Source organism: Mixophyes fleayi, chromosome 5 (assembly GCF_038048845.1).
Source record: "Mixophyes fleayi isolate aMixFle1 chromosome 5, aMixFle1.hap1, whole genome shotgun sequence".
In the NCBI taxonomy this organism is placed as follows: Eukaryota; Metazoa; Chordata; class Amphibia; order Anura; family Limnodynastidae; genus Mixophyes; species Mixophyes fleayi.
In genome coordinates, this window is record NC_134406.1 from 202472663 (window position 1) to 202495440 (window position 22778).

The 22778-nt window shown below is 42.1% G+C and overlaps 1 protein-coding gene across 2 annotated transcripts in view; it reads right to left on the minus strand.

Moving 5' to 3' along the window:
• Positions 1 to 3211: 3211 nt before the first annotated feature.
• The window catches only part of CIDEA (cell death inducing DFFA like effector a), a 30307-nt gene continuing 10740 nt past the window's right edge, over positions 3212 to 22778 (minus strand). For both annotated transcript variants that reach the window (XM_075213277.1, XM_075213278.1), the window contains 3 exons: positions 21127 to 21273; positions 11087 to 11268; positions 3212 to 4425 (listed from right to left, as the gene is read on the minus strand). In XM_075213277.1, the coding sequence (XP_075069378.1) occupies positions 4296 to 4425; positions 11087 to 11268; positions 21127 to 21273 (459 nt within the window). In that variant the 3' untranslated portion in view covers positions 3212 to 4295. The remainder of the gene's footprint in view (positions 4426 to 11086; positions 11269 to 21126; positions 21274 to 22778) is intronic.

The window sequence follows — 22778 nt, forward strand, 5'->3', positions numbered from 1 at the left end:
TAGTATCAAACTCTTCCAAGCCTCCTCACAACCGCAGGAATTTCAACTCTATTGATTTTCAACAGTTTTCCACCTCTCTCCAACACCTTCTCTCCCCAATTTCTACATTTTCCTCCCCTGATCGGGCAGTACCCCATTTTCATCAAACCCTAGCAACTGCTCTGGATCAAGTGGCTCCAGCGACACTACATACTTTGCGTACAATTCGTTGCCAACCGTGGCACACTACAGTAACACGAACTCTACAAAAATTCTCTCGTAAAGCAGAACGTCACTGGCGTAAATCTTGTGCCTCTAATGATTTCATCACATATACCGATATCTACCACTCTTATAGAAATGCTCTGGACACTGCTAAACAAGCATACTTCCGATCTCTCATCTATGCTCAGGCTTCTAACCCCAAACGCCTCTTTAGCACATTTAACTCTCTTCTGAATCCTCCTGCCGCAAATCCTCCAACTAACATCAGTGCACAGGCTCTTGCTTCCTATTTCAAGGACAAAATTGACAAGATCAGGCTTGAAATGGTATCATCTCCCTTGACAGGCAATCAATTACCACAAATGAAGAGGAAGTTTCTACTCTCTTCTCATATTCCTACTCTACCTCCTGTCCTCTTGATCCCATTCCCTCACAAATTGGTATGTCCCTGTCTCCTGTTCTCATTCCTCTCTAACTAAAATCTGTAATCTCTCTCTTTCTACTGGTATTTTTCCATCACTATTCAAACATGCAGTGATTACTCCCATTTTAAAAAAACAAAATTCTGACCCTAACTCTCTCAAATTACCACCCCATCTCCCAGCTCCCATACCCCTCCAAGCTTCTCGAGAGAATTGCCTACACTCGCCTCACACACTTTTACAGTCAGGCTTTTGCTCTCAACACTACACAGAGACTGCACTGACCAAGGTTGTCAATGATTTGATCACAGCAAAAAATAATAACCATTACTCTCTTCTAATTCTCCTGGATCTCTCTGCTGCATTTGACACTGTTGACCACTTTTTCCTCATACAAATGCTACAATCCCTAGGTCTTGAAGGCACTGTCCTATCCTGGTTCTCATCCTACCTATCTAATCGCTCTTTCAGTGTTAATTTCTCTGGATCCACCTCTGCTCCGCTTCCTTTATCAGTTGGAGTACCACAAGGCTCAGTCCTAGGTCCTCTGCTATTCTCTATCTACACCACTTCTCTTGGAAAACTAATAAGCTCCTTTGGATTTCAGTATCATCTCTATGCGGATGATACACAAATTTATCTATCCTCTCCTGATCTTTCACCATCTGTGTTGTCTCGCGTTACTGACTGTCTTTCTGCCATTTCATCTTGGATGTCTTCTCGCCAACTCAATCTTTCAAAAACTGAATTAATAATATTCCCACCCAAAAAACAGAAGCTTCCTGCCTGACATTTCAATTTCTGTTGATAACATGACCATAAATCCAACCCCGCAAGCTCGTTGCCTAGGTGTAATCCTTGATTTACAACTGTCATTTATCCCCCACATCAACTCTAAATCTAAATCATGTTACATACAACTAAAGAACATTTCCAGAATACGTACATATCTGACAAGAAACCGCAAAAACATTAAATTCATGCACTCATCATCTCCCGCATCGACTATTGCAATTCCCTCCTTACTGGTCTTCCCAAAGTCAGACTTGAAGCCCTACAATCTATTTTGTATGCAGCGGCTAGACTGATTGTCCTTACCAACCGTTTTTCCTCTGCTGAGCCACTCTGTCAGTCTCTACATTGGTAGCCTGTATTTCAACAAATCCAATATAAAAATTCTTCTACTAACATACAAGGTCATCAACAAAATTGCACCGACATACATTTCCTCACTGGTCTCGAAATCTCTCCCCACTCGACACCTCCGTTCTGCACAAGATCTACGTCTCTCCTCCACTCTCATCACATCCTCCCATTCTCGGTTACAGGATTTTTTTCCGGGCTGCACCCACATTGTGGAATTCCCTTCCTCGCACAGTAAGACTTTCCTCTAGTCTTCAAACCTTCAAGTGTTCACTGAAAACCCACCTCTTCAGACAAGGTTATGATATTCCTCAGCCACCATCTTAATTTCCCTAGCTTACCCTATTACCATCCTCCACACAGCTAACGCAAGACAACAACCCTCTGACCAACACTGCAACACACACACCCCACTCAATACTTTTACCTTTGCGTTCTAGCTGGTCCATTGTGCAATATGATGTAGCACATGCCCTTGTGTTTCTACCTCCCATTGTCCTATAGATTGTAAGCTTGCGAGCAGGGTTCTGTTACCTCTCTGTCTGTATGTATTACCCACTATTGTTTTATCAATGTTTGTTCCCAATTGTAAAGCGCTATGGAATTTGCTGGCGCTATATAAATAAATGTCGATGGTGATGATGATAGTTTACGTGTATAATATACTATCAATATATATATATATGCACTAATTATTTCTACATTTATTGATTTTGGTAGATTCAAAGAGGCAAGATCTCCGTATGTATGGCACGGCACAAGTGCCATACTTGTGGGTTGTAGTCCTTATTCAAGGACTACAACTCACATCATGCTATGCTTTTTCATCTTATGTTAATACTTGCATTTTCAAAGCAACAGTTAAATAAATACAAAGTTATAAGGTCCAGAGAATAACAAAGGATAGGATGAGAATTGCATCCAGTATTTATTTATTACCATTTATACAGTATACAAAATAACACATTGTACAGTGCAGATGGCCAATACTGAAAATAAGGGATTTTTTTTTTTTCAGAGACAAATCTCTAAAACCTGGGACTATCCCAGGAATTTAATGACATTTGGCCGATGTATAATCTATGGTAAAAAATGATATATTTTTATAGCTATATTTCCTGGTTAGGAAGAATAGTCCTCTAATGTGTTCAGAGGGCACCCATCCAAATGCAGACCAGTTGTTGCATACAGACAATATACTCTACATGGCCATGTATTTCTCTAAATGTATTTCTCAAATAATAATTGCCTAGAGACCCCCATTGCTGCCGCATATTTGAGAAAAATAAATTACTATCCATAAATAGCAAGGCAGTCCCCTCCCCCTATAGTGTGTGTCCCAAAACCCAAAAAAAGGAAAGATAGTAGACACACAATTTTAAAATAGAAACTAAACAAGGTGAAGTAAAATGTACAGAAGAGAATCAAAGTAGGCATAAGCATTCAAATAAACAACACATTGTTTTATTAAAAACATAAAAAAAAAACAAAAAAAAAAAACATTTAAACTGTTGCAACGTGAAAGTATTGTCTACCTCTTACTTCCAATTAGAGAAGACAACCACTTTTCAATTAATAGACACTGATTGGTGAAGGGTGTCTCAAACTTTCGTGCACAGAGACAGCAATTATAAAAGTTCTTTTATGAGTTGAAAGGAGGGTTTAGAGATGTATAACTAATATACTGACAGCAGAGATTCCGACACACTTATTCATAAGACTTGCCTGCAGTTAACGAAGATCTAAAAAGTTAACAAAACCAGTTGATCAATATTGATTTTTAAAATGCTCCAAAACAGTATTGTATCTACTAATAATGTATTTTTTACATGGCAAATAGATATGGAAGCTACTTAATCCAAATCCAGACAAATGTGTTTTAAATTCAGGCAAATCCACTTAAAAAGGCAGCTCGAATGTCAAATGAGTTCCTTTGAATTTCAGTAGTTTTAGAAATTTTTTTTAAAATCCGATTTCAGGCCCATGGCAAAAATACACAATATTTCATTTATACCAATGTTACAGCAGCACCAATTAGAACATATTAAAACCATTACCTATAATAAATAACCTATACCTTGCGTTATGAGATTAGTCACAATACAAATTATCCAAACTATGTAGTTGTAGTCACAGAAGGATTGTGGCTTCATGTAATTATGGACCCTCAAAGGCTAGTAGAGACATAAAAACCATCTAAAATGTAACCAATGACAGCAATATATTTACTGCATCTAAAACATACAAACAAAATGTAAACAGTTTTTTGTACTGGAATTATTGAAGATTAGATTTTCTAATCTCTTACAGAACAAACAACAGAGACAAAAATACAAACAAGCAGAGAGGCTTTCTTTCTACATCAGAACATATAATTCACAGAAAAGATAAATACTATACAAAAGTGCATGTCCATGATTCAATATTTGCTGACTGACCTCAAAAGGGTTTAGTTACAAAATATATTGCTGCCATTAGTTCTAGCTAGTCCCAAGATTTTCTGACACAGAATACAAGTGGAACTTCCTAAGGTTTCTTCGTCTTCCTAAAGGTTCCATTATCAGTATCCTCGGACCACTGCATCATGTATGAGCCACTGCACAGGAGCAAATGTCCAACCACCTGTGTCAGGTGCGACAGGATCCACAGGAAACTCCTACAATCATAAAGAGACGTACATTAATATTTGAGTTGGGAGACAGAAAATAAAACAAGTACAATACACTTACTGTATATTGTATGCTTAATTTCACACCAAGAATTGGCATTAAAAGACACTTTAAGGAGTCAGAGGATGTTCTTGCCATATGGTCCCTTATTAACTCCACTGCAGGTAAGTGGAATATATGGGCAACAGGTCATTGGCACATACAGATATACTGAAACTTACAGAAGCATTAGGTTTCAGAAGATTGTGTGTGTAAGATGATTTTTTACTTATGTTAGAAACAGCCATGCCATATGGTATTAATGTACAAACAAATACAGTGCCCCTTTTTTTTTTTTTTTTTTAAAGATTAATAGTATCTGAACATATTCTATCATTTAACATCTTATCAGGTATGGGCCATCTATAAAGCATACTGGCCACCTCTCCCAGAATGTCCGGGAGACTCCCGCATTTTGCGAGAGTCTCACGGACTCCCGGGAGAGTATGGCAATCTCCCGGATCTGCCCACTTCAAAACGCTGCGATTCTCCGGGAATCGCGGCGTTTGGCCCCGTACCATGGTGTTAAATGTAACGGGGGCGTGTCCAAAATGACGCAATTTTGGAGCCCCCCACCCATCACGCCCACCTCCCCCGGCAGGCTCCCGGAAGCCAACTTTAGAAAGTTGGCAAGTATGCTATAAAGTCCATTATGGAAAAGCTGTTTATAAATGATTGATAAAGATAGTGGCTGCTCCTTGCTGAGAGCGCCACCATAACTGGTTCCCCTACTTTCAATGATAGGCTGGGAGACCAATCTTGGGCCCAGGAAAAATGTTGTCAGGTTCCTGGAATGATGATTATACTGTATACAGGAATCAAGCTGAACATTGTATGTTTTTAATACGGAGCACTTCTACATTAGAATCAGGAATCCTGTGACTAGGACATCCACACGTTGGCTACAGTGCCATGGGCCTTAAACTTCCTAACAACATTACATATAGTGGAAACAGGAACATGGTCTCTGGAGATTGATTTGTAGCCTTGAAATTGTTCATTGCAGCACACACAGTGACACAGCAGTAGTACGAGTTCTTTTCTCTATTCAACTCATGTAATGATTTTTATATTGCAGGCACCTAATATTCACGAGAGAAGAGTTCAGTTCCAAGGTCAAATCACCTGCTTGAAATCTAATGTAATTTCTAACTACTCTAAAAGTCCTGCCCATTTAATGATTTCTGTGTGAAATAAGCTACAACGCAGTAAATCTTTCTGCTATTTGTGCTTTATTCCACTGCAAACCGATGAATGTGTAGATAATAATAATATTTTATAATTTCAACAATGTTCTGGAAGAAAGTGTGCATAATAATTAGAATAAACGGCAAGGGTGCCAATATTTGTGTCCATGACTGTGTACATGCTTTGTAGATCTTAACCTTCTACAGCTCCAATTACTGCACATTGATCCACAGTGTATTGCGAAATAGGTTGTGCTCTAATTTGACACCAGTCCATTAATCAACACGGGCCCAACAAGCGGTGGTCAGTATGTAGTATGCCTGCATCAGGAATTATTCTGAAGAATCAATTGCAAAAAAAAAAGGCAAATTTTAAACAACCAATATTTTTCAACAGAAGTGGAGAGGAGAGCATCTATTGTATTCCACTATCTCTTCAGTTACCTTAGTGCAGTGTTTCCCAACTCCAGTCCTCAGGGACCCCTAACAGTGCAGGTTTTCCATATCTCTTTGAAAATGTGTCAGTTAGTAATGATTACACCTGTGCTCCAGCAAAGATCCACAGGTGGTACTAATTATTTTACTTGTGACCTGGAAAACCTGCACTGTTAGGGGTCCCTGAGGACTGGAGTTGGGAAACAGTGCCTTAGTGCTATGACCCAGTCTTTTTTTATTAATGTAATTAATGATGTTTTAACACTAGTTAAATACATGCAAAAGAATTCACTAAAAAAACTCTTTGTTCCAAGTCCATAGCCATTTGCATTTTTATCTGCGCATCACAGTAGCTGTTTTCAGACTACTTGTCAGTCGGTTTTGACCTGAAGTGAAAATATACACAAGGATTCCATTTTACTTTACCCAAAAAGACGACCGTGCTCCAATATAGCTTTTATTGCTACAAATACATTTTGTACCTTTAGGGCCCGAGTTAGAGCTGCGTGATAATATCAATAAATGTTCTACTTTGTATTAAGGTGAACACTCCGAGCTTAAGCCCTTGTGTTAGAAGGAAGTGACCACACCATCTCAACAATACTAGAAAATGACAGAATAGTTGTCCCTCCTTACATACAATGAACATTGTTGTCTAAGCTTACACAAAAATAACCAGCACTGGTTTGGTTTTGCAGACACACCCCCACACTCTCATTTTACACCGCTTGACTACAACCCTACTGGACTACCCTAGTAGACAGATGTCAGGGTATCTTACAATCTATGTACAAATATTTAGTACTGTGTAAGCCAGTTATAGAAGCAGTCACAATTCTGATTATACAGTGAACATGAACCATACTTACCTACTTTCTTCAGCTCCCTTCCGGGAGCCAGCCAGTGGAGGGGGGCGTGAAGGGGCGGGGTGGCCGAAATCGCGTCATTTCGGCCCCGCCCCCTGTGACGTCATGACGCAAATTGCGTCATTTGACAGCGGGGGCGGGGCCAAACGCCGCGATTCGCCGGGAATCGCGGCGTTTGGGATCTAATTCTGCCCACTTCACTAGGAAGTGGGGCACTTCCTAGTGAAGTGGGCAGAATTCGGGAGATTGCCACACTCGCCCGGGAGTCCGGGAGACTCTCACAAAATGCGGGAGTCTCCCGGACATTCCGGGAGAGTTGGCAAGTATGACATGAACATCCTTACTGTGCTTAGGGGCCTATTTATTATAGGCAATTTACTTATAAATTCCCCGAAAACAGAATGGATGCATATTTAAGTGTTTTTCTAATTTATCAACGCTGCCTCACAGCAGTTATCTATGATATCTGATGCTTTTCATTTTGTTCGAAATACATAGCAGTCCCCACAGATGTCTATGGGGACTGCTATGTACCGCAATTTAACAATTTTCAAAACTACTTTTACACTTATGGCAATGTCCACCAGTTCAGGCTGGCGTACATCACCGTTTTTGACAGTTTTCAACACTGTGGAGCTCTGCTCCGAAGAGCAGAGCTCCACAGCGCATGTGTGGAGGGATCACATGACCCCTCCCAGTCTCACACCGCTGTCTCTGCAACAGTGCATTGCAGGGATGTTTGTGCGAATGCCCAAGATTTTCAGTGGGCGCATGCACACTGGAGTGAGAAGATCGCAAATGTCTTCGGAAATGAAGGGACATTGGCAAGTATGTTTTTCACTTCACAGGAACAGCAGTTTTTTTGAAAATGCTGTTCCTGTGTTGCTTTTTTAATAAATATGAGAAATCGCATTGATAAGAATTGAACTATAAGGATTGAAAACTATTTTCCATTTTTTGCGACTGTTGATAAATGTGCCACTTAATCCCTTAAAAAGGTGTTGTCCTGTTACGTTAAAGTAAAAAACTGTTCCTAACAGCCATCCACGTACAACCACTCATAAGGAGACTATCTGTACCTGCCTCTGTGTGATACTGTGCTAACCCAGCATCTGAGACACTGTACACCACTTAACACCCTGCTGAGCCTACATGGTAACGGATTTGATGGATTTATAGACCATGCAGCTTCCGGTCCTCCTTTATACAGTGCAACGTGTTATATCTCACAGCACGTTAGTGAAACATTATACCAATGTATTAGAGTAGTAGAGGGGTTGTATAGGAACAGGTCTACAGATGCATCAAATCCACATTAACAAAAGTTTTGGCCATAAAACCAGTTTATGTTCGGCTTTAAGAGCTCTGATTTCAGTTGAGTGAGTGAGCCAGACGAGGAGACTGAAACCAGGATACGGTGGCAGGTGTGGGCCGCCTCTTCCAGGACACAACTGGACATACAACAGCTGCACGTCCCAGAGCAGCTGCTCCTCAGTATAAATCAAGACTTGATGATCTTAGCGCTGTGATCTGTGAAAAGTTAGCTGTGAGTGAAAGAACGGACATGGAGCCTGACAGACAGTGACGTAAGGAACACATACATTCATTATTTAAAAGACACATGCATAAAGGAAATGACAAGGGAAAATAGATATTATTCATCTTATTTTTTGGGATTGACAGCATTTTACAGCTACAGCATTCCTTTATGCAGTATGGAAAGAGAAATGTTTGTCTGGGAGATGTAGAGATAGTAACCTAAACACAGAGGAGGGTGTGTGCGTCAGAGGGGGTGGGGGATAAACTACAGTTGTCTGGAATTCTCCAACCAAAAATACTGTTTAAAATAGAAATTAAGACTGTAGCACTGCCATAGCTAGCACTAGAAAAGCAATGAATCATGTTTGCAGGGCAGTGTAGATTTTTCAAAATCATGTAGTATGTATATACATAGGGTAGAAATATTTGGCTGAAAGGTGAAAGTGGAACACCCCGGTTAAAATCCTGCATTTGTCTCTAATTGATACCAACAACGGAACACTGACACTAATGGTCCCTGGTGAAAAATGGGCTTTATTTGGTATACTTCAAAATGTCAAAAATTAGTTGTTATGGTGAACAGCATATTTGTGCCGTTCGCAGCACACCATTAAAGCACTGTCATCTTTGCCTATTCAGCATACAATATAAATGTCAATGTATCAGTTATGCACAGTGATCGTATTCAGCACTGCACACATACACTTATAGCCACTTTCTTCTGGAAAGTTTATCTGATGCTTTAAATAGACAATGCTTAGAATCCCCTCCTAGCCCTCCAAACCATAAACATAAGTAAACTGGCCCACTGGGCAATATATCTGTGCTGGGTGATGTGCGAGTTGTTCAAATATGCTAAAGACAACTCAGAGCATTTATGTATTATGGTCATCTATGGACATAATTCTAGATGAAAAATGATGTTGTCTAATTAAAATCACGATAGAAACATAGAATTTGACGGCAGATAAGAACAATGTGGCCCATCTAATCTCCCCTTTTTTTAACCATGGTAACCACAAACCCTATTTGATCTTTAGTTCTTTGTAAGGATATCCTTATGTCTATTCCTTATTGTAAAGTAATTTTTCCTCAAATTTCCTCTGAACCTACCTCCCTCCAGTGTCAGTGCATGTCCTCGTGTTGTAATATTTCTCTTCCTTTCTCGAATGTGTCCCTCCTGTACCTTGTTAAACCCCAGATATATATGAAAGTTTCTATCATGTCCCTCATTTCCCTTCTCTGTTCCAAACTATACATATTATCTTTTAGTATTTCCGGGTAACTTTTGTGCTGTAGGCCATGCACCATTTTAGTTGCCCTTCTTTGTACATTCTCTAATGTATTTATATCCTTCTGGAGATATGACCTCCAGAACTGGACACAATATTCTAGATGAGGCCGTACCAATGACCTATACAGTGGCATCATTACTTCTTTATTCCTGTTACCAATTCCTCTCTATGCAACCTAGCATATGATTTGTCTCTCTCATTGCTTTGTTACATTACTTACCTGCCTCTAAGTCACCTGCAATAGCGACTCCTAGTTCCCTTTCCTCCTCAGTAGTTTCCATTATAGTGCTGCTAATTCTAGATTTAGCCTTTGGATTCTTGACACCTAAGTGCATGATTTTGCATTTTTTGCCATTAAATATTTGTTTTACCCCTCCTGGTGTGTCTACCTTGTTTTATATATTTGAGTCATCTGCAAAAAGGCATACATTCCCTTCAATACCATTTGCAATGTCAAGATATTAAAAAGCACTTGACCAAGTATGGATCTCTGGGGCACTCCCCTGGTAACCTTTCCCTCCTGTGAATACACTCCATTTACTACAACTCTGTTTTCCTTCCTGCAACCAAGATCTTATCCATTCAACCATCTTAGAATCATTCACGTTTATTTAACAGTCTGTGATGGGAGAGTGTGAAAAGCCTTACTAAAGTCTAGATAAGCTACATCTATGATCTATTACTTTAGTCACCCAGTCAAAAAAGTAAATAACATTAGTTTGACATGATCTCCTCCCAGTAAATCCATGCTGTTTGGGGTCATGTGAGTTGCTGGATTTGAAATTTTCTACAATCTAGAGATGCGATTAACTACACAATCTTCCCGCACATCACTACTCTGTACTATTAGTGGCAGGGGCCCCCAACTCTCAGTCTGCGGCTTCTGGCTGGCATTCTTTTGCCACCTTGCATCATGGCACTGCCCCTTTCCTCACTTACATAAGCACAAGAGAGACAAGATTAACACATTCTTCTCCGGAAATATTAGAAGCCCCTGTGAACATTCCCATGATCTGACTGGGCACAGGCTTTATCCTTCTTCATTTCAAAACTTCCAAACTGGAGATGAATATTCACTACAACAAGGTGCTCTGTCTTGTCAAACCCTAATTAAAAAGGACAAAGTTACTGTTCTTGTTCTACAAAGCTTTACATCGAACATGGAAAACAGACATGAGCATTAGCAGAAGCTGCTCAGTAGTGGTTTATATTCATCTGTTCAGACCATGCACATTGGTTATTCCTACAAGTAGTCTGTGACTGCTTTGTGATTATACTTGCACTCACCGCAGAACTTTCTTCGCGCCCAAGCACTGAATATCACAGGATACAGAGTACATTTCATAAAATGTTGCCTTTATGTTCAAACATCCAATAAAATCCCTGGGGTTCAGCTTGTACAAGTCCAGTGTAATGTTTGCTATCCCTTTCTTGCTCATTTTCTGGGCTGAATGTGGAACATTTCTTCCCTAGTTGTTAAAAAACAAACAAAAAATAATTAGTATTAGATCATGGAAGCCAGACATATCGTTAGACATGTGTAACGTTTATAAATGTCATGTAACCTTAGTAACCAGATTATAACTCACTTACCTACTACTCTTGAAAACATGAATGCAGCATCTGATTGGTTCAAATATGTATATATGAAGAATTTATCAAACACAAAATTCTTTAAAGGACTATTATCTATGGTATTGTCATTCACAAAGTAACTGTTAGAATAACGAACTGTAGGCAGGGCCGGTGGAACGCGGTAAGCAAGGCGGGAGGGGGGGGGGGGCACCAAGCCAGAGAGGTGCACCTTATTGCAGAGGGGCACCCTCCTCCCTGCTCCGTTTGTACAGACCGTCTGGTGTGACATCATCACGTCCAACATTTTCAGTGAGGATTGGCACAGAGAGGAAAGAACAAGAAAGAAGACAGAAGAGAAGAAAACAGAAGAAAGCAATAGGAAGGTAAGGAAAGGGATGGAGGATGCAGTGTGGTAAGGGGACACAAATTAAGGGGAGCAAAAGCAGCATGGAGGGCTCAGTGTGGTGATGATAAGGGGGTACAACCAAACTAATTTGCCAAAAATGTTAAAACATTTTTTTATATTATTCATATAGCAATTCATGTTTGCTGTTTAATTCATTTGTATTACTCTCTTTATTAAAGTTTATTACATGATTTGTATTAATAGAGAAAGCATTATTGAATGAAGAAATAATTTCTAAAAGAGGAGGGGCGCAAATGTATTTTATGCAGGGGGCGCCAGACATGCTAACACCGGCCACGACGAGTAGTAACTGTCTATAGTTTAGGTCAGCAGTGTCCAGACATCCACCAATAATTCACTTGTGGCGAATGGACTATCAAGTTGTAGCGATCATTCTCATGGTCTGGCATGTCACAGTACAAATGGTTTCCAAAAAGATTTCACAGCGCATTGGAAAAAGTCATAAACCCCCTCTATTCAGTATGTAATTGTTAGGTACAACTCCTAATAGTGAGGGGGTTGCACCCACACATTAATAGAATTCACAAAAAGAATGCCCTGACTATATACATTTTCTGTTTCTTCTACCATTTATGTCACAGTAAAAGATGGTGTGTGTTCTCTGGTATCACACACACATGCTCTGCTGCCAGCACAGGGGCTGTCAAGCAGCAGGTAGTGGAGGAGATGTTCTCTGGTATCACATACCATGCACTGTTGCTTGGTGTTACTGACTGGCTGTTATTGTGTCATTACCATTGTGTGTGTGTTCACAGCTCATTAATCCTGGATCAACAGAATGGAGTTTTAACACAAGGGACATCCCCATCTCTTACCAGCTGCTTGTACATCATCATCATCATTTATTTATATAGCGCCACTAATTCCGCCGCTCTGTACAGAGAACTCACTCACATCAGTCCCTGCTCCATTGGGGCTTACAGTCTAAATTCCCTAACACACACACACACACACACATACACACACAGACAGACTAGGGTCAATTTGTTAGCAGCCAATTAATCTACCAGTATGTTTTTGGAGTGTGGGAGGAAACCCACGCAAACACGGGGAGAACATACAAACTCCTTACAGATAAGGTCATGGTCGGGAATGACCACAATGCTGTAAGGCAGAAGCGCTAACCACTTAGCCACCGTGCTTGCCCATAAGGGTATAAGTGTCAGGATAGGAAGGAGAACAAACTATAGGGGGGGAGGGGGGGGGGGATACATGACATGAGTATGTGGTTGAAAATTAAATAATGAGGAGGGGAACTAGTGAAGGAGAAATCTTATTCTGCAGGGTGGCAAATCAGTTGGACACTTCTAGCCGCTTTGAAAAATGATTGTAGATTATAACCATCACACAATCACAAGTTAAATAGAGAGGAAATGTACAGTTAACTTCATGGATTCAACAAACAGATATTATTTTAACCCCACGTGAATGACAAGGCAGTTAATAATAATGACTCTTCCCCAGGAAAAATGAGATTCATAGCCATCAGTTTATAAAAACAAGTATTACTCATCTTTGTGATTATCCCTACCATTCATGTAGACCGTAAGTTTTTTTTCTTGCATTTTACCAGTGGATTCACCAAGGGACCAGACCTCAGGAGGCACACACTTAATATTGAACACCAAAAAAACATAGGAAAATCTCTTCTTTTATTTATGTTGTGTGTATGGTGGATCTCTAGAACTGGACTTCATAGTGTGTGCGATATAGATATAAAGTGCTTAAAGTTATAAGAGGAAACCACACTTCTTTCTTTCTTTAACAGGTATGTATATATTTTTATACAAATCAATCTATTCCAAAGTAAATTAATGTAAGGAGAACACACATTTGCATTTCAGTATTGATTTCTTAAATATTGGCCTGCCACCTAGTGGTAAACATCAATATTCAAAGAAATCACTTTGCCTGTTAACTCTTTTTTTTGTATTGAAATATGTTTATCTGGAAAATGTATTTAATGGTCTTAAAGCAGAATACAAAAAAAAAAATAATCTGCTTACACAAAGTATGAGTAAAATCTAGAATAATATGCATATTGTTGCTGAACAAAACATATCCAAGCCTGGAGTACATACATTTTGCTCAATTCACAAATCAAGTATACATTTCTATGCTATATTAAACAAAATGCATGCAATATTTCTATGAACTACAGTATTTAGCATATGTGAAGGTTTGCATGACTACAGTAAAGCTGCAGTTCAAGAGAAATAGTAGCTTATTTTACACTGCTAATTATTCTGCTGTATGGGATAACTGCTTAAAATAATCAATTTGAGATTATGCAGTAGTAAATTTGTATAAATTATTGCATATGCTAACAGAAGGTATTGGGCCTTATTAGCACATTGACTTTGGAAAGAATATTTAAAAAGGTCATGTACAGTTCTCAGTGGCAAAATGGACATATTTAGCTTAAGTGCAACAATCTGAATAGACAATTACCACATCGAGGAGGAATAATGAGAGATTACAGTTTCTGGTCTTAACTGAAGGAGCTCAAAGAAGGTTTTCCTGCAGTTTTCAGAAAAAACCCAAAGTCCAATTGCTGGTCATAGGCCACCCCTCAGCATTAGGGGACTTTCCACACTTTCCAGTGGCAGATTAGCAAGTCCCTCTCCCACGACCACTGTACACAAAAACCATGTACTCCCTGTTTTATCCTCACTGGTTCCTCTAGGTTCCGATATCACTGCAATTAGTAAAATGATGAAACACTGATGATTGGGGATTGAAAGTGCCAGCAAAGAGGATGCAAGGTTCCCCAGTGTTGTGCCTTATTGGTAGTGCTAGCTAGGTTTTAAGATTGGAAACAAAACAAAAACAAACAAAAACAGAAAAACAACACAGAATTCCCCAAAAATAAAACAATGAAAAAAAACCAAAACCTTAGGAATAATCAATGAATTATAAAGGAAGTTGTGTTCCATGTGTGTGAGATAAATCACATGGATGAGATATCATTGTGTAATGTTGTTACTGCAGCTGTGTGGCTCTTTTTATTTAGCCTTTCCATGTTTGGCGTTCATACCAACATTTCTAAAAGACCTCTCAGCTGTGAGCTAGGAAAGCCTGTGTGCAGTAAACATAACAAATGTACTTATAAAGAAAACATAGGCACATCTGTACTTTTCTTTAAAACAAGAAGTAATTAAGTAAAGTATGGGAAGTAGCAAAAAAAGTACTTGGGGGTGTCACGAGCCGCGGCGGTACTCACAGCCGCCGCGGCTCGCTTCCCGTGCGCCCTGGCGTCCCAGCCGTCACCATGACGACATTTCCTCTTCCTGCCCAGCCGTCACCAAGGCCATGGCCGAACGCCTCTACAATAGCGCTGCGTCCCGGCGGTAGGCGGGCGCATGCGCATGAGAGGCAGGCTGTGGGCTGATTTAACTAGTGGGCTGATATTACAGGCATTAGCCTGCATCTGTGTATTTCAGGGACAAGCCCTGATTGGCCCTGCTCTGTATGAGTAATTAGCCTGCAGCAGTGTATCCAACTACCGATTGGTCTGTATTGGTATTTAAGGCAATGAGGTCTGCTGCCTCATTGCCGGTTATAGCGTTCTGTCCTCAGTTCTGCTGCCTGCTTGTGCTATCCATTTTGGTTCCTGCTACCTTGGATTTGACTACCCGTGTTTTGACCCCTGCTTGTTATTGGACCTGTGACGCTTCTCTTCTGACCTTGACCTTTTGCCTGGAATTCGGATTTTGCTTCTCTGCCTGTGAGTTTGACCCTTCGCTTGCCCTTGGATATTGCATCTGTGCCTGTGACCTTTTGACCTGGGATTCTTCTTATACTACAGACCACCAATCACTCCACTTCTGGGAACTCCTTTAAGTCAGTATACGTTACTCAACCCTTGGTCGGCCCGCAGCCCAGTCTGTCCCCACCACTAGGGGCTCCAGCGAACACCTGGCCTTCAGAGTAGTTTCCGAGTTTCACTGTACTGACTTGGGAGTTCCTAACATTATAATCGGCCAAGGAAGATTGGTATCATACGGCCATGGACGGAGAAGAGTCGAATCTGTCCCCAGCCCAGATTCTGGCCAACCAGATACAGGCGGTTTCCTAAGTGGTGCAGACTTTATCCCAGCGTCTGGCAGTCCAAGAAGGGGTTTCCAGAGACCGGCAGCTTCCGCAAGTTCCCGCTGGTGACACACCGGAGCCTAAGATGAATTTGCCTGACCGATTCTCTGGAAGCAGGCCAGCCTTCCGTAATTTCAAAGAGAGCTGCAAGTTGTACTTTCGTCTGAAACAACGTTCCTCTGGTTCCGAACAGCAGAGGGTAGGGATCATCATCTCATTACTCCAGGGCGACCCTCAGTCTTGGGCCTTCTCCTTGCCCTCCACAAGTCCAGCCTTACAGTCTGTGGATGCCTTTTTTCAAGCTCTGGGGTTATTGTACGATGACCCAGACAGGGTAGCCTCAGCTGAGGCTCATCTCCGTACGCTAAGGCAAGGACGTCGCTCAGCGGAAGAGTATTGTGCGGAATTTTGGCGATGGTCCACTGATAGCGCCTGGAACGACCCAGCATTGCGAAGCCAAATTTCGCTTAGGACTTACTGAGCAGATTAAGGATTCCTTAGTTCGGTATCAGATATCCAACACGCTGGAGAACTTGATGCAACTTGTCATAAAAATTGATCGTCGGATCAGAGAGAGAAAGGCTGAACGGGAGTCCGCTGCTCCGATGGACCTTTTCACAAGCTCCGATAACACTTTGCCCGATTCCTCCGAACCTATGCAATTGGGCGCTTATCGCTTGCCTCCGGAGGAACGCTCCAGAAGACGCTCACTAGGTTTGTGTATGTATTGTGGTCAACCAGGCCACTTAGTCCGCTCATGTCCCAGCAAGCCGGGAAACTCCAAAGCCTAAGTGCAGGTGAAGAGGTGCGCTTGGGTCTTCAGATTACCTCTTCAGACAATTCCTTATTAGTCCCTGGACGTCTAACTTTCCGTGAGAGATCCATGGACCTGAAAGCTTTTCTTGACAGTGGTGCGGCTGGTAATTTTCTGGATATACATTTGGCTCAGACACTTGATATTCCACATATCAGGTTAGGATCAAGCATCACCACATGTGGTTTGGATGGTAACCCCTTGCCTGGGGGAAGGATTCTCGCCAGGACTCCAATGGTTCGGTTGTCTGTAGGAGTCCTCCATACGGAGGAGCTCTCCTTTTATCTCATCTCTTGTCCCTCTGCTCCTTTGATATTGGGGTATCCATGGCTTCGCAGTCATAACCCCCTTATTGATTGGAAAACAGGGGAGATTGTCCGTTGGAGTCCCGGGTGCTCTACGTCCTGCTTGACCTTGCCTCTTAGAATTATACAGCCTAGTCCAGAATTGTTGCCGGTACCCTACCAGGACTTCAGTGATGTCTTTTGCAAGAAGAAAGCTGAATCACTTCCACAACACCGGGAATACGACTGCGCCATTGAATTGGTACCCGGTTCTAAGTTGCCCAAAGGGCGTTTATATTCACTTTCCCTTCCTGAAACACAGGCCATGGAATCATACGTAAAAGAAAACCTGGAGAAAGGGTTCATCCGCCCTTCTAAGTCCCCGGTTGGCGCAGGTTGTTTTTTCGTTTCTAAAAAAGATGGCAGCCTGAGGCCTTGCATCGATTTCCGTGGACTAAATAGCATCACGATTAAGAACATGTATCCGTTACCCTTGATCTCTGTTCTGTTCGATCAATTTAAAACAGCTACTGTATTCTCTAAAATTGACCTCCGAGGGGCCTACAATCTTATCCGAATCAAGAAGGGGGATGAGTGGAAGACTGCCTTTAATACCCACTCGGGACATTACGAATATCTCGTAATGCCATTCGGTTTGTGCAACGCTCCGGCAGTCTTTCAGGATCTGATTAACGATGTATTACGTGAGTTCTTGGGAAAAACAGTGGTTGTTTATTTGGATGACATCTTAATTTATTCTGAATCCCTATCTCAGCATCGTCAGCACGTCCGCCAGGTTTTATCGAGATTGCGTGATCATCTGTACGCAAGACGTGAGAAATGCGAATTCGAGGTGTCCACAGTGGCATTCCTGGGTTATATCATCTCCTCATCAGGATTCGCTATGGATCCCGCCAAGGTGCAGGCAATTCAGGATTGGGTCCTACCTACTAACTTGAAGGCGATCCAAAGATTCCTTGGCTTCGCCAATTATTACCGAGGGTTTATTGGCTCATTCTCCTCGTTAGTGGCTCCCATCACTGCCCTCACTCGAAAAGGAGCAAACCCAGCGGAGTGGTCCGCAGAAGCACTGGCGAGTTTTTCAGCTCTCAAAGCTGCATTCATTTCCGCCCCAGTCCTTAGACACCCTGACCCAGGACTTCAGTTTATTGTGGAGGTGGATGCTTCGGATGTCGGTGCTGGTGCCATTCTCTCTCAGAAAGACTCACAGAGTAAAAAGCTACATCCTTGTGCATTTTTCTCGAGAACATTTCTGCCAGCGGAATGTAATTATGACGTCGGAAACCGTGAACTATTGGCTGTTAAGTTGGCATTGGAGGAATGGCGACATTGGTTGGAAGGGGCTGCACACACCATTACCATCTCCACAGACCATAAAAACCTCCAATATATTCAGACTGCAAAACCTCTGAATCCCAGGCAGGCTCGCTGGGCCCTATTCTTCCCCAGATTTAGGTTCATCATCAAATTTCATCCAGGTGCAAAAAATATTAAGGCTGATTCTTTGTCCCGAAGTTTTTTGGCTCAGCATCCTCAAACTCCTGACTCGCAGTCTATTATTCCTTCCACTTCAATTCATCTCGGACTCACCCAGGATCTGGGAGCCACTATCCAACACTTCCAGAAAATTGCTCCTGTTCAGACACCTCTCAACAAGTTATTTGTCCCGGTTCATCTAAGGAAACCTGTCCTCATAGAGGGTCACAACAACCGCTCTGCTAGTCATCCGGGAATTCGTAGGACTATTGAAATCCTCTCTCGCTGGCTTTGGTGGCCCACCTTATCGGATGATGTGGAGACTTACGTTCGTGCTTGTCCTGAGTGACCTAGAAACAAATCCGCTAGGAACCGTCCTGCTGGTCTACTACTACCCTTGCCTGCTCCAAGAAGACCTTGGTCCCATCTTTCGATGGATTTTATTGTTGACCTTCCAGTATCTGCAGGCCATAACACCATTTGGGTAGTCGTGGACCGATTCAGTAAGATGGCACATTTTATATCCTTACCCAAACTACCGGATGCCAGGACTTTGGCTACCTTGTTCCTGACCCACATCTTTCGTCTCCATGGTCTTCCTGAAGATATCATCTCGGACAGAGGATCTCAGTTTATTGCACGATTCTGGAGATCTTTTTGTAAGTCCATTGGGATCACTATCAGTCTGTCCTCAGCGTATCACCCACAGTCGAATGGACAGATAGAAAGAACCAACCAGTCCTTGGAACAGTTTTTACGCATCTATGTTTCAAAATTTCACGATAACTGGTCCTCTCTCTTGCCCTGGACGGAATTCGCATTCAACAATTCCTGCCATTCCACAATACACACATCCCCGTTCTTCTGCAACCTCGGATTTCATCCGAAGTCCAACTCTTTCTCTACTGCTGTTCCCAGTGGGGATTCTGGAACACCTGCTTTTACGGCCAGGTTGAGATCTCTCTGGAAAAAGGTGCACTCTGCACTGGGTCAAGCCACTCAAAAATCCAAGACTTTCGCTGACCGCCATCGTGTGCCATGTTCTCTGAAGGTGGGAGATCGGGTTTGGTTGTCCACACGGAACATCAAGTTGAGGCAACCTTGCAAGAAACTGGGGCCCCGATACATTGGACCATTTTCAATTGAGAAAAAGGTTAATCCAGTGGCTTTCAGGCTGAAACTCCCACCGTCTTTAAAAATACCCTCGACATTCCATTGTTCGCTTCTGAAGAAAGTCGCTGCTCCCAGCAGATTCAGTCAGCCTTCCTCTAGCAGGCCTCAGCCTTTGGATGTGAATGGAGACCAGGAATATGTCATTGAAAGAATCCTTGACTCAAGGAGGGTCCAAGGCCAAGTTCAGTTCCTGGTGCACTGGAAGGGTTATGGTCCTGAGGAGCGATGCTGGATACCGTGGAGGCGTCTCCATGCTGGGAGACTCATTAAAGAATTTTTCAGGAAATTTCCCACTAAACCTGGGTGTCGGGGTTCCTTAACCCCTCCTCAAGGGGGGGGGGTACTGTCACGAGCCGCGGCGGTACTCACAGCCGCCGCGGCTCGCTTCCTGTGCGCCCTGGCATCCCAGCCGTCACCATGACAACCGGGACGTCACCATGACAACCGGGACGTCATTTCCTCTTCCTGCCCGGCCGTCACCAAGGCAACGGCCGGACGCCTCTACAATAGCGCTGCGTCCCGGCAGTAGGCGGGCGCATGCGCATGACAGGCAGGCTGTGGGCTGATTTAACTAGTGGGCTTGTGCTATCCATTTTGGTTCCTGCTATCTTGGATTTGACTACCCGTGTTTTGACCCCTGCTTGTTATTGGACCTGTGACCCTTCTCTTCTGACCTTGACCTTTTGCCTGGAATTCGGATTTTGCTTCTCTGCCTGTGAGTTTGACCCTTCGCTTGCCCTTGGATAGTGCATCTGTGCCTGTGACCTTTTGACCTGGGATTCTTCTTATACTACAGTCCACCAATCACTCCACTTCTGGGAACTCCTTTAAGTCAGTATACGTTTCTCGACCCTCGGTCGGCCCACAGCCCAGTCTGTCCCCACCACTAGGGGCTCCAGCGAACACCTGGCCTTCAGAGTAGTTTCCGAGTTTCACTGTACTGACTTGGGAGTTTCTAACAGGGGGAAACCATAATAGCCACACATTATAATGTCAATGTCCGGTGACTTAGAGAAACAGCGCTCACTTCTGGTGCGACGTCCTAGCATAAGGCTGCTCTGCAGAGAGCACCAAGGATTACACATGAATACTACCCTTGTATAATCTACCCATATGTGCTTGCACACACTTTTATATTTGTGTGGATGAGTTTTTAAACTCTCCTACAGCAGGGAGCACAAAAAATAATTATGGTGAAAATGTGAGGAAAAAAATGAGTAGTACATGTCAGAAGTCACGCATACCTCCGACATCATCCTATGATCACAAACTATGAAGAAATTAAAACAATTCTGCTAAAGGATTAAATTACCAACATGTGTTTTACAGTGTACTCTACTATACTATAAGTGTTTCTAGAACAATCAGAAGGGAGCAACCAGCAGCAAAACGCATAAGCTCATCCTGGTTATACATGTAATCAGAGTTCCTATACATTCCTATTGCCTGGAAACAGAAAACATACCTGTGTCCACTTCTGCTGTCCTTCAAGTAGTACAAAGTGAGTGTTGTCCTCCAAAGACTGGAAGAACTCTTCAGTGTCAACAACTGTGCCATCTTCCTCCAGCACTAGGGTCACCACATTAGCAACTACATACAGCGTGTTGATGGTCTGTAATAGTAAATGAAGTCTTAATTCACCATTGCATAAGGATTTTACACAGTATATATATCAAAATAATTTGATGGGGGGGCAGGTTTGTGACATAGTTCAGTTTTCAACTACTACAATTTAAAATTGTCTACAAATGAAGTAGATTATTGTTATCAAGCTATAACCAATAGACGATTGAGTACTTCTACACATTGTAGAAGAAATGTTCTGAACTGACATTAATCTATCAAACTACTTGCCAAGTCATTCAGACGTAGAAGGACATTTCCAATCATTAGAGAGGATCTTGATAACTCTGCCCTATTCATTAACAGCTCAACCCATCCCATCAGAACACGTAGCACGTCACTACCTCCTTTCTTCATCACGAGGTCTGGTAGAATCTCCAGGCCCAATACTAAATTCCAGGACTTTGTTATGCAACTTTCGGTGTTACCAGTTCATGTGTATTTTCACTTGCACACTGTTCTCACATCCAACACCTGTCACACTGTCTTGCACCCGCACACCTGTTTCATGTTAATTTGTTCTAAAAAAATGCAGGATGTAGATGTACGCTATGAGTGCTTGGTGGAAGTGACATCACTGCCATCCACTTGCCAACCAGGAAGTGCTGGCTGACAGGAAATACCTGGCAGCCATCTTCAGTTCTCAGTATATACCACACATGTTCTCACAGTTCTCCAGCCTCTGCTTTTGATTTGAGCTCAGACAGTTCTACATGGTCAACACCAGAGTTTAAAGTTCGAGTCTTCAAGGCTTCCAAACAGTCCAGATTGTTATGGGGGGAGGGGGGTTGAGAACTGATGTTGGAAATTACTGGTCTACACAATTGATAACCATGTCGGGTATGGTACTATGAAAAGAATTATATATTTTTTCCTCATCAGATGACATTACTCACTCTTGAAAATAAGAGATCAACAGCTGCAGAACGTCACATTATCGCTTATAAATACAATTTTCATCATCAACATTTATTTATATATGCGGGCAGCATGGTGGCTTAGTGGTTAGCACTTCTGCCTCTCAGCACTGGGGTCATGAGTTCAATTCCTGACCATGGCCTTATCTGGGTGGAGTTTGTATGTTCTCCCAATGTTTGTGTGGGTGTCTCCTTTCCTCCCACACTCCAAAAACATACTAGCAGCCAAATAACCTACTATTAAATTGATGTTAGTCTCTCTAGATCTGTCTGTGTGTATGTTAGGGAATTTAGACTGTAAGCTCCAATGGGGCAGTGAGTGAGTTCTCTGTACAGCACTGCACAATTAGTGCCACTATCTATGATGTAGATGATGGCGCCAGCAAATTCCGTAGCACTTTACAATTGATTTTAGATTCAATGCTTTAGGTGGGGCACATTTGAAGAGATCAGAGACAGATTTTGAAACTAACATTTATAGAGGTTTTAATAACATTTTACACTTCTCCATAAAAAAAAACAAAAAAACTTGCAGCACTCTATAGATAACAAAAGAAGATACGGTTTATCCATAGCA